The sequence below is a fragment of the Alligator sinensis genome, unplaced genomic scaffold (genome assembly GCF_000455745.1).
Source record: "Alligator sinensis unplaced genomic scaffold, ASM45574v1 scaffold566_1, whole genome shotgun sequence".
Lineage (NCBI taxonomy): Eukaryota > Metazoa > Chordata > Crocodylia > Alligatoridae > Alligator > Alligator sinensis.
Window position 1 is genome coordinate 262,290 of NW_005842017.1, and position 12,560 is coordinate 274,849.

The 12,560-nt window shown below is 43.3% G+C and overlaps 2 protein-coding genes across 3 annotated transcripts in view; one reads left to right on the forward strand and one right to left on the reverse strand.

Annotated features, from left to right (window-relative positions):
* The window catches only part of MCM3AP (minichromosome maintenance complex component 3 associated protein), a 46,696-nt gene extending 41,719 nt beyond the window's left edge, over positions 1-4,977 (reverse strand). Inside the window, exons 1-3 of one of the 2 annotated variants that reach the window (XM_006022051.3) lie at positions 4,898-4,977; positions 2,919-4,209; positions 948-1,171 (exon numbers count right to left, since the gene is read on the reverse strand). In XM_006022051.3, coding sequence (XP_006022113.1) covers positions 948-1,171; positions 2,919-4,131 — 1,437 coding nt within the window. In that variant the 5' untranslated portion in view covers positions 4,132-4,209; positions 4,898-4,977. Of the gene's footprint in view, positions 1-947; positions 1,172-2,918; positions 4,210-4,897 lie in introns of those variants that run through there. The other variant, XM_025202188.1, reaches the window with a different exon arrangement.
* Positions 4,978-4,998: 21 nt separating this feature from the next.
* On the forward strand, positions 4,999-9,910 carry YBEY (ybeY metalloendoribonuclease). The gene is made up of 5 exons (XM_006022052.3): positions 4,999-5,303; positions 5,396-5,640; positions 7,220-7,351; positions 7,838-7,906; positions 9,480-9,910. The coding sequence occupies exons 2-5, from the start codon at positions 5,431-5,433 to the stop codon at positions 9,564-9,566; spliced, it is 498 nt and encodes a 165-aa protein (XP_006022114.1). The 5' UTR covers positions 4,999-5,303; positions 5,396-5,430; the 3' UTR covers positions 9,567-9,910.
* Positions 9,911-12,560: the final 2,650 nt, after the last annotated feature.

Genomic DNA, 12,560 nt, shown 5'->3' on the forward strand with positions numbered 1-12,560 from the left:
CGCCGCCCCTCCCCACCCAGCGCCGTCACTGCTTGCTGCAAGTGCAGTGTGGCCCAACCTCCCGCCCAGAGCAGCAGCCCAGAGCAGCAGGAGTCATGCCCCTGTAATGCAACCCGCCCCAGCCCCACTCCCTCCCTCACTATTGGCAGGGGGGCAGATCAAGACTTCACTCAATCCAACCCCTGAGGTCAGGCTCTTCCCAGGAGGGGGGTTGGGCCGCTCTGCACTCTTGGAACATATCCCTATTTGTTACCTTGTAAAGTGGGTTCCCTTTATGCAAACTGAAATTACATTCCTGAAAAACTGCACATATCTACCACATAAAGTGAGGGAAACCTGTAATGCATGGGGTTTTGGGGGGGTTTTTTACTTCTGCAAACACCCTTTATGTTCAATGTTGTGCCAATTTGGTGATATGAATCCATAGACTATTTAGTACTTGTTTAAGTAGGATGCTAAAACACTGGCTAGAGCAAAGCAAAGCAGGGGTAGATAAAAACCAAGCAACTGTGCTTCTCTCAGTGTTCCTCAGTTCAACCTGTAACAGCTTCTTTTTCTATTTTGGGGCTCTTATAACAAAATCTGCCAATACTACTACATACTGGGGCTCTCAAGCAAGCAGATTCTCTATAATGTCTAAGTGATTAAAAGGAGCTTGAGCATTCCCAACCCCTTACTTTGCAGTTAGATGAAGCAACTATATAGTTTGCAATGCCATATAGCCAACTGTTGAAGTTGCTGTAACAGAAAGAACTTGAGTACATTACTAAATTTGTTTACGTTCCTGTTGCAATCTCACTTTTCATGTTTCCAGATGTTGGTTGGTTGGCTGGCTAGAACAGATGCTAATAATTCTAATACACTCTTAAGACAGAGAATGCTTGTAAATATCTTAAACACAAATAGTTAGATACACAGAGAAATTTAGCCTTAAATATATTACTCACATGATCAAAAAAATGAATAATAGCGAGTTTTTTGTTGCGCCTGGTGAATATCCGCCGGACTTTTGCAATATGACCAAAATATTTCTCAAGAACATTTCTGTCATTAAGGAACTCAGGGACATTTTTCAACTGGATTGACGTGAGTTCGTTTGGTGATAAACACCCGAGACTGTCTACACTATCGCTACTTCGATTTCGACGTGCAGGAGTTCCAACAAAAGAATCTGAGATAAAATATTGAAAGATATTTGAAATTAGGCTCCAAATCAGATCCCAAATGAGTAGACAAAAGCACAACTTGGATGACAAGTCAAAAGTTCACAGCCAAAATGGTCCCGAAACATGCAGCAAGTGCTCCTTTTTGATCAAATAATGAAAATGCTGCAACAGTTCAATATTAAGTATGAGAATTTAAATGGACAAAGGAAATTCAAAGTTGAAGTTCCTGTGGCAATTTTAAAACCCCTTTAATGTTACAAAGGGCAAAATTGCACACAAGTCTAATTATTTATTTTACAAATATTTTTCAGCTCTGGGGAACAATGGAAGTGGATTATACAATACACGTCAGTATCACACCAAATCTGCTATGAAGTGACACAAACATATGAAACTATGAGGCAGCAGGGGATAAGAAGACTGAATTACTGGACATGCATTCATAATTAGTCGTCCCAAATTGTCCAGGAGAGTCCTGGATTTTGGAGGCACCCTGGTTGTTGGAGAAAATTGAATCAGAAGTCCCAGACTGGCAGGAACACACCTGCATGTATGGTTCCTGAGTCAGGAGCCGGGCACGTGTGGGTGTTTTTCGACCAATACAGGACTTTTGCTTCAATTTTCTCCAGGAATCCAGCCAATGGGCTACTCCCTGCTCCGGACCCTGCTGGGCTGGAAGCAGACTCACTTGTGCAACAGAATAGGGGCTGGGTGTGTGTGCACACGGTGGTACCCCCCTCCCCAATCCCAAATTTCCTTACCATGTTCTGGATTTCCCTCAAATTACTAGTCACCCTATTTATAATGCATCTATCATCATAGTATCCAGTAACTATGGCAAAGTAAAATCAGTGCATAGCATTGAGCCTTTCCAAGGTTAGTCCCCTTCAACCTCAAAATGAAGGAGCAGTATATAAAGAAGTACTAGGGTATGAGTAGGGTGGAGGGGAAAGTTGAGGTAATTATGGAGTAGATAAAGGAAGAAAGATACAAACCAAAGCAGATAAAACGGATGAAACACAAAACATATTTCAGGAGAAAGCAAGGGCTGAGATTGAGAAGAGAAGGGAGATGAGATGAATGAAGGAAATGTGAAACAAGCAGCACACAAAGGAAGACAGGAAACAAAGTGGAGGAACACAAGTAACACTGGAAAATATCCACCTTGTAAAACAAAAATCAAACAGCAAAGATATTAATAAGGTATTTCTGCTGAAGAGTAGCCCAGTTGGGCATCAGCTAAAACAAGTGAAACAGAGAAGGATACACTCCTCAACTATCTTAATTATAGTAGCAACTGTAAAAGTTATGGGAAAAAAAATGTCTCTCCTGCGTTATACATATTTCTACTTTATTTCTTTTAACTATACCCATACACTTCCCTTACTCTGGCTCAAAACTTCTATTTATTCATCAGTTTCAATCTCTGGAAAAAGTAATTAACATTTGATTAATAGCACCGGTCCCATAAACCCGATTAACCAAGTTTTTGCATAAACAACAGATTTCATTTTGGTGTAAGCTTTTGCAACTTTAATTCTACACAAGAGAACCCATTTACTTTTGTGTCACTTCATAACAGATTTGCTATGATGCAGAAGTATATTATTTGTAAAATCTACTTCCATCCCTGCCCAGAGCTGAAGATTCAATGGCAAATTAGAATAAAGGCAAATCATCCCGTTAATGTCTATTTTCAGTAGCATTCATTTCCATTGCCCAATTTGATTAGTTGTGATTCCTTGTACTTACCTTCCTTTGTTTTCTCTTTAAAGTCTTCCTCTTTTAATGGGGTTGAGGGCTGTGGTATTGCAAACGCATGTTGACCTGAGCCAGATGAAGCCACTGGTTCGATTTCTCCAGATTCCAAAGAGACCCTTTCCTTTTTTGTCTCTTTCTTAATACGTCCACCATCTTTATTGCTTTTCAACACATCTTGTAATGTTCGGCCAAACAAGCCACCACCACGAGGCCGGTTTAATCTAACAGGTCGCTTGTCTGGAGGACGGTCACTCTTAGATGCAAGCTCAGACTCCTCTCCACAATCATAATCCTGTCTCCTTGGAGAATGATCTTGTTCCTCTTTTCTTTTCATTCCCTTTACAAGACTGGGAAGTGGCTCAGTCTGAGGATCTTCATGTTCTAATTTAGTTGCTTTACTGACTTGGAAGTTTTCTCCCAAAGCCAACGACCCAGCAGATGAGCTAGAAAAAGTAGTGAAACTGCTACTAGGGCTTCCAAAAAGTGGCTTTGGCCCCCTTTTTTCATCCTCTATTGTTTTGCTTGGTAAGACGGAGGCAAAGGAAGATGGCAAATTAGTGCTGGTAACTGGTTTTGAAAAACTGAAATTTGTACTGTTACCTGAGCTACTAGTCTCCTGAGAAAGGCCAAAAGGAGCCAATCCTCCATGTCCACTACTCCCTGGATGGGAAAATGTGAAAGGTGCTGTGATGATTTGGTTTCGTGCTTTCTCTGGTTCAGAAACAGCACCAAGGATTGGTTTAAACATTGCATTTTCTGGTGTTTTAAAGCTGAACTCAGATCCCACAGAGCCACTACTTGAAGCTTCTCCAGTTGCAACCCCAAAGTTAGGAGGACTCTGAAAAGTCCCAAGATTAGTTGGTGGTTTAAAACTGAATCCTTGGTCAATAGCGATGGAAGAGCTAGTTGGTGCAGAAGCAGGCACAAAATGTGCAGCCTGTCCAAGCCCGTAAGATGGTATAAACCCAGAGGCTGGCCCAAACCCCAAGGTTTGCCTTGGAGAGGCATGGCCTAACCCTGAAGGCTGAGGAAAGCCAGGTGGCACAAATCCTGGGTTCTGTACTGTTCCTACACTGCTATGTCCAAACACTGAGGACTGACCAAATCGAAATCGTGGTGGAGCCTGAAACGTTCCTACAGAACTACTAGAAGGTGACTGGAAAATCCCAGATTGCTGTCCACAAAAAGGATTGTTGGGATTCATCTTCAAAAAGAGGGGCAAATGAGCCACTGGGCTCAGCTATTCATTAACATTCAGTGTCCAGCCAGTCTTTCTGGTAAGCTGAAATACAAAAGCACAAACAACATTATATTCTCCACCACGTTTTGATTTATAATAGGAAATCTCAGCCAAGCAAATTATTAATTTCTTTACTAAGTATTTATCATATCTTTGCAAGTTCCTTTTAAGGGCACCATGCATTTTAGCAGTGGTTGATGTGCAAATACCTACACATGATTCACAAGATAAAGCAAGGGGTTTCAAATCGGAATCCACAGCATTAAACACTGTGATTTTCCCAACTTCTTTGTAACAGAAAAATTGCTCTTTTTTGTAGTAAAAAAAACAAATGGAAGCTAAGAGCTAGCATTTGCCAAGCCTAACAAGGCCGAAGGGGGTGGGAGGGGGCTGAAGTCTTGAAAGGTAGAGAACCACCGATCACAACTCGCCCCATGTACTCTCGCTGAAGATAAACAGAGGTTCACCGATACATCAGGCTGATGCAGCCAAGAAAATTGGCTCTGCTGCTCGCCCCCCTCCGCCTCCTCAGCACCGCCGCCGGGGGGGGGGACCCTGCTCCGTGGCGCAGGCGGACTGGCGAGGCGAGGCCCGGGGGGCAGCTACCTCCGCTCCGCGCCAGCCAGGGTCAGTCCCTCCCGCTACCGCCGCGCCCACAGCGATGCCTCAAGCCCGGCCCGGCCCGGGGCCGCACCGGGAACCTCCCCACCCCAGGTCCCCCGCATCTCACCGAATACGTCACCACCGCCATCGCCGCACCGGGGAACCGAATGCGCGATCGGCGCATGCGCACCCGCCACTTCCGACGTGTCTCGCGGGTGCGCGCGCAACGGGCGGGGGGGTCGCCAGTCTCGCAGGGCCTCGCGGCGCTCTGGTCCCTGGTTGGGGGCGTCGGGGTGTGCGCTCGGTCCGCGGGAGCCGCCGCCGGAGTAAGATTGTATCTGACAAATGTTGCCGGGTGCACTGAGACTGTTCGTGCGGTGCACCGAGTGGCACGGGCTCCGGGGGAGCTGCTGGAGTTAACTGCTCGTAGCTTCCCACTGGGGCAAGAGGATTGGCGGCGGAGAGGGCTGGCGATAGGTTGCAAAGACCAGGTTCTCCGTGTTCCAGTGCCCGGCTACTAACCTTACCTGACAGTGAGTGCAGTTGCTTGGGGCCTGTTCAGCATGGATGAATTATTAACTGTTGCTAATGTCTAATGTTATTTTTTTAATTAATTAATTTACAGAGCATCCTGGTGTCAGTATCTGATGAGATCATGAGATGAGTTTAGCCATTCAAAATCTGCAGAAAGTCATTCCCATCAGGAGAGTCCCGCTTCGCAAGAAAATCGAAATTCTTCAGAAGATTTTGGGTGTTCAGCAGTTTGACCTGGGTGTCATCTGTGTTAATAACAGAACCATTCAGCATCTCAATAGCACCTACAGGAAAATACATGTCCCCACTGATGTGCTGTCCTTTCCCTTTCATGAGGTAAAGTTGGGGTTTTTCGTTTGTTTTTTTCCCCTCCTTTCCACAGACTGTCTTGGTCTGCTTAAGACAGCTGACTTCCTTTGCAAGCCAATAGAGAAAGTAGCCTTATCAGCATGGGGATAATTGACAGAGTATTGACCTCCTACATAAAGTGCTCTGAGATGTATTCATGAAAAGTGCTGTGTAAAAATGACATACTGTCCTGTAAATACTAAAGTAACATTTCTGCCATATTTTGTTGCATCAGTTGTCTCCAATGATACAAGTAAGGTGTTTTGGGGGATCATAGACACATCATGAGACTTAACGGTGACACGAGGCATGTTATGGTGTCAGATGACAGAACAAGGAGCAATGGTCTCAAGTTGCAGTAAGGAAGGTTTAGGTTGGATATTAGGAATAACTGTCTCACTAGGAGGGTGGTGAAGCACTGGAATGGGTTACCTAGAGAGGTGGTGGAATCTCCATTCTTTGAGGTTTTTAAGGCCGATTCATCAAAGCCCTGGCTGGAATGATATAGGTGGGGATGGTGCTGCTGGGGACGGTAATAAAGCAGGGAGTTGGACTAGATAATCTCCTGAGGTCCCTTCTGACCCTAATTTTCTATGATTATGGGGAGAGGGTTTGGGAGAGCATCTTCTTTAATTCCATGCTAGACAATCTTCCTTGCATGTAAAAGGAGCCATAATATTAATCAAACTTACCATGGCCCATTCCTTGGCCATTTGGAATCTATGCTTCCAGGAGGTAGCTGGCAACAGTCAGTATCATTCCTGTTTTTTGTCACATTTTCAATGTTTAAATCCTCGAGGTAACTGTCAGAGATCTTAAAGTATTTACACTGAGACTAATTTACATCTGAGATCATTACAAACACTTTTTGGCTCTGTTTTATAGAGGACAGGGTTTTTTCTTGCAGAAGATAAGTACAGGCCTAGATAACTGAGATTGTCAGGCACCTCGGTATGAAAGGGATAACATGGAAATGTAGCTTTGCCATCATGTCTCTTATGTTGAGATACTTCTATATCCCGATTCATTTCTGCTGACAAGAGAACAGCAAAAATGTACACTTTGGTGCACAGACATGAAAGTCAGGGTTTTAGACATGAAAGTCAGGGTTTTCTAATGTAAACAATAATTAGTTGAAGTATTTCTCCTTTTTGTCTCATTCAGATCTACTTTGTACTGTCTCTACTTTGGTGCAACTTAAAGTATTGGTATGGTTTATCTAGGAGAACTCTACCTTCTAACAAAGTCAAATGTAGGTGAAATACATTGTTGAATGCTGCACATGGTATTTCACAGCAAGTGATGCATTCTTAGGATCAGAGGGCCAAAAGACCTTTTCAGCTTGTTTCTTGTGGTCTTGGTGGGAGTTAGGTGTTACTGCCCTCAGTTAAATCTGTAATGTCTAAGGTTCTGTACTCTTGAGCATAAAGAGACTGCACTATTTAAATGAATACTCATTGGTGTACTAGTGCTTAGCTTAGTGCTCTGTTAAGATGGAAAGATACTCTGCATAACCAAGTTCTCTCTTATGTTAATTTCTGGATGGGCTTGGATTATCTGTTTACAGAATGTGAAAGCAGGAGAGCTTCCACAGCCTTGTTTTCGAGAGGAATACAACTTGGGGGACATCTTCCTTGGAGTGGAGTATATATATCAGCAATGCCAAGAAAATAAAGAGGATTACTACAGCATTCTTACAGTAAGTATGTGCTTACTAATGTAGGTAAACTAGCTTCACATTTGAAAATGTCCATCTTGAGGTCAAGAACTTGATGATAAAGCTATGCTGACCTTTCAGAGGTGGCTCTTGTTATATACACAATCTGCTAGAATTTCTGTTTCTGTTGGTGAATTTATATATAATCTATTCTTTATATTTTTATATTTTCTTAATTTAAACTATTAAATGATTTTCTTGAAACAGTAGCATAATTGTGGTTAGACTGTATAGCATTATTTTTTGTGTTTTTTGCAGTTCTTTCTATTTTCCTGTGTCATCACAGATTTTGACATTCAATTATCGTGTATTGAACCATTGATTTTTATACTGTTTAATGATTATTGCTATCATATTTGCTTGTGAACAGCTGAGCTGTGGTTGCAAGTGAGCTGTTATATACTACAATGATGTACACACATAAATAAATATTTACAAAATACTAAAACCAATTTTGTTTTTGAACAGGTGACCCTAGCTCATGGGTTGTGCCATTTACTTGGCTACAAACACAGCACAGAAGCAGAGTGGCAGCAGGTACAGACATATCTGTAAGGGAGGGGGTGTTGGAGCAAATCAAATCTTTGTAAATTTAGAGGAATTTCCCTTACTAGTGGTATCTCTTGTAGTGTAACCTTTATATCCTGATAGTCTGTGAGGCTGTACAGACATTCAGAATGTGCAGATAGTGGAATATTATAATATGCTTTTCATCTGAAGGAATCCTCAAATCTTATGTAAGCACATCTAAAACTTTGGGGTGGGAGTTAAAAAAAATGTGGCTTAGTGTAGATATTTCCACCCTTACCTATGGAGGTGTAATTTTGCTGTCATCATGCAAGAATCAGTACAGAAGTTGTGTATCATAGTACTACAATACAACATTTGAACTGTAGGCATAATTTTAGGTTTTAACATTGTGCAGTTATATATAGTTCTGTAATCAGAGGATGTCAGCATTTTAGAGAGAGGTTATTTGCACTTGACAGTTGTGGAAACTGAGACAGATTTAACTATTTGCATGTCACACACTCATTGACTTGAAGTGTGGAACAGGATCCAGGTATTCTGACACCTAATCCTTGTTCCAAACTTTGGGATATGTATAATTGGCAGAACACCAGGATAAATGCTGCATTCGATGAAGAAGCCTGTTGATGTTTTGTGACATATCTACTCTCAAACTGGTTTTTGCGGTGGAGCCTTTTATAGCTCACTGCCCCAGCTCTCATGCTGGGGAATTAATTTAGTGCTGATTCAGAGAGAGAGACATTATTTCCTTTGGCTTCCCATCCAGTTACTGATGAAGCCCAGGTTTAGGTCATGGCACTTGACAAGAATGTACGCAAAAAATTGCATGCCTGAACTCATAGCTCTTAATTTATTTAGTAAACTGTAGCTACTGTGATCAGTCAGTGGGAGCTGAGGGCACTTGACTCCTTACCAGAGTAATCTGTATCTAAGGCCAGAGGGGAAAAGTGCCTTGAAATCCAGGGATGAGAGGTTCCATCAGTAATAAGAGAAGTAATGTAAATACTTGTATGCAAGTCATGTGAATGCCTCTGTTCACATGATCAGTCTCCTCTCAAGATGGTAAAATTACTCAAATAAGCAGACATTGGCAAGAATAAGGCAGGATTCTTCCCTTTCAAGTGCACTTCTGGTCAGAAGAATAACTCTTAGTATGGCATTAAGAGAATTTCCGGGTTGTAGGTTTATCAGCTTGCTGATTCTGTGTCAAAAGTAATTGGCTCTCATGTAAAATTGTAGTTTCTAAATGTTAACACTGAGTCCAGTTGGGGTCTGAACACCAGTATTAGCTCGCCTCTTGTCATTTGGACATTCTCCCTAATTATTTTTCAATCTTATCTGTTAGCTGTTAAATTATACAGAAAATACACACAGCTATGTTACTGATTACATTTCGAGGGGTGGTCATTACATGATAACAAGGTACTCTTTTTACATGCTTCACTTTTTAGTACAGAATAGCACCTTCCCATCTTTTAGGTACTTGCACCCAAATATAAAGTTATAAAAGTACATTCATTAAAGAAAAATATAAACATTCTCCTGATGTTTTGTTTTTTGTCTTTCCTCCTCCATGTAGATGTATCAAAAGGAAAAACAAATTCTTGAGGAACTAAATAGAATTACCGGCACAAATCTCCAGCCTCTGACCAAAAACCTCTTCTAATCATGTCTAAAGCCAACGAGTTTCCGTCCCTGAAGGAATATTTAGAAGGCAAACAAAAAATGAATCCTCATTTTACTGAAAAGCTTTATTCTTATTACATGGTTAAGTGAACACTATACTGGCATTGTGATTTATGTAACAGAAATAGAATTCTTATTAATTTATATCAGTTCCACAAAGTGTCCACAGAAATGTTAGGCATTTCACCAAATGCAACAAAGTGTATTGTAAAATTTAATCAAACACCTATTTCTTATAGATCACAGTTCTGTTTTGTAACTTGTTGCCAATAATTTCCAATAAAAATATGTATGCTATTTACTGGACATACAAATTGTCGTAAACTATTGAACTACTGTCCTAATTCTATCTATGCCAGGGAAAGAAGGTAGAAAAGACAATCACAGAGTTCCAACACCAACTAAATAAACATTACACATAAAGTTAATACTTAGTATCTAAAAAAGTCTAAGCTATTCACTGAGCCTTTTGACTTTCTGACTAAATAAACAGCACTGCAACCTTACAAAGGTAATTTCCATTTAAGTAAATGAGCATAAAATTATTAATCAATTATGGTAGCAAGTCACTGTAGAGCTCCACATCAAGAATGATTCTTTTTTTACCTTTACATTTAACTAATTTAAGGCTGAACTCTTATCATTTTTTTACCCCAAACAAAGAAGGGCAGTTAGGTGCATTTTATAACTACCTCTACTGACTTTACTAGGACTGTTTTGGAAGTAATGCACTATTCAATGTGGCTACAGTTGTCATGGAGGGGTAGTACTTTATATCCACTCTTTACGTTTTCACTCTGGTAAGATCTTGTCTGCTGGCTTGGGCTCGCAAAATTATACCTGGGCAGGATGATTTATCTACACATACCAAATGTTAAGTAGCTTTCAAAGCATGTACACTTCTAAAAGAAACTGAAAATACACACAGCTGCTGCCTTTAGAGGCATATCCTCTGTTTTCCAGAAACTAAAATTACTTTAACATAAACAATAGTATTAAAAGTAAGTACTCAAAATACTTGTTTAAGATTTGGCTTCTCATAGGTGGGCGCTGTACAGACACAGGATAGATAGCATGGTCTCTGCCCTAAAGAGCATTTTTAGATCTTACGGTCTGCCTGTATATAAGCAATTGCAGGATCAATGCTTGAGGTCCCTTCTACATGCACGAAGCCAGCTGCCTCCTCCAGGAGCTGCCCTGCCGCCCAGCTTTAATCCTGCATGTGACTGCCTCGCCCCTGGCTTCTCCGCACCCTTGGGCCTGGTCCGCCCCCCACACCCTCTGCATTGGGCCCAGGCCCACTCCTCCCCTCCCCGCTGCCATGGCAGTGCAGGGGGAGCAGACTTGGATCCCAAGTGGCAGGAGGGAAGAGGGGAGCGGGCCCAGACAGTGGCGGATGGACACGCACTCTGTCCCTGCCTGTATACCCATAGAAGAACATAAGCATAACTATGCCTACGTCATCCCCCACCAGTGGCTGTCCAACCTTGACCTCCAATGATGAAGAGTTTCATAGTTTCATAGTTTTAGGGTCGGAAGGGACCTAATAGATCTTCTAGCCCGACCCCCCGCCAGGGCGGGAGAACAACCCCAAAAAAAAACACAAAAAAAAAACCTAAAAACAAAAACGGGACTCTCATGAGTCCAGCCAGGTAAGTATCCAGCCTCTTCTTAAAGATCCCCAGGGTAGGGGCCAGCACCACCTCCCTTGGAAGCTGGTTCCAGCTCCTAGCCGCCCTAACTAGGCAGAGGAGTCCCCAGCTCCCCTAGGCAGACTATTCCACTGCCTCACTAGTCTAACAGTGAAGACATTTTCCCAGATAGATATGCAACCTAGACCAACTTGGCTGCAACTGTGAGCCATTGGGCCACCTCTGCAGCAAGCCAGAAAAGGTGCTTTCTCTCCTTACAGCAGCCCTTCAAGGATGTGAAGATGGCTCTGGTGTCTCCTCCCACCACTATGGTACCTTGAAGGCCAAGCCCATCATGATGATGACAGAGTTCCGCAGAAAATGCCAGCACCACCATGCACCTATCGTTCTTCCCCTTTCCCTGCCTGCTGCTTTTGCCCTCCCTACTGTTGCTGCCAATGTGCCCCATCTCAGGGTTCAGGACTTGTAGAGATGATAGCATCTCAGGGTTGGCGTCAGGGCAGGTGAATGGTGCCAGCCTGGAGGGAGGGAGTTGCAGGGAAGGTGGGCTGGAAGGGACCTCCAGAGTCATGTCCAACGCCTGCCTGAGGCAGGTTCATCCTAACCCATCCCGCACAGCTGGCAGCAACGGGCTGAGTGACTAGCTCAGCCCTGTAATCATCTTGTGAATTTTGATACAGTAGGAATTACACTCTGTACGATGAGATCACTTTAGTAATGCTTCTTCATGCATCATAACAAGGCTGCTTTTCCCATAAGTCATTTGACAGGATTTAGTAAGACCTGAGCTCTATTCGTGGCCCTACCACAGACCTTCCTAAGCAAAAGGGAAGTTTTCGAAAGGTGGGCACTGAATTACTAGATTCATGTTGAATCTTCTTTCAAGAAGTGCTGAGCGCCCCGCAGAGCCAACTGGCACTGACGGTGACACGGCCCAGCAGCCAGGCAACGACTTGCCTTGTTGTCGGGTCAGTCAAGCTCGCTGTCATAAGGCAGTGCAGCGTGGTGCTCCACACCGACCCTTGTCCAAGGGCGGTGTCACAGCTATTTACCCCGCGTGAAATCAGAAAGAATTTCGTACGTTTTCAGAAGAACACATGCCTCGCCCTGCAGGTAATAATCACCCTCGTCGCCTTTGGCACCTTGTCAGCGGCTGCAAGGACGGGACACAGGCAGCGGCCACGGGCCGCGTGACTAGCTCGGCCCCGGCACGAGGCAGATCCCCGCGCGGCTGCGCAGCTGTCCCTGCTCGCTTCCCCCGCAGAGCCCGGCAGCGAGGGAGGGGGGAAGGAGGGGAGCCGGGCCCGGGCCCGCCCCTCGCT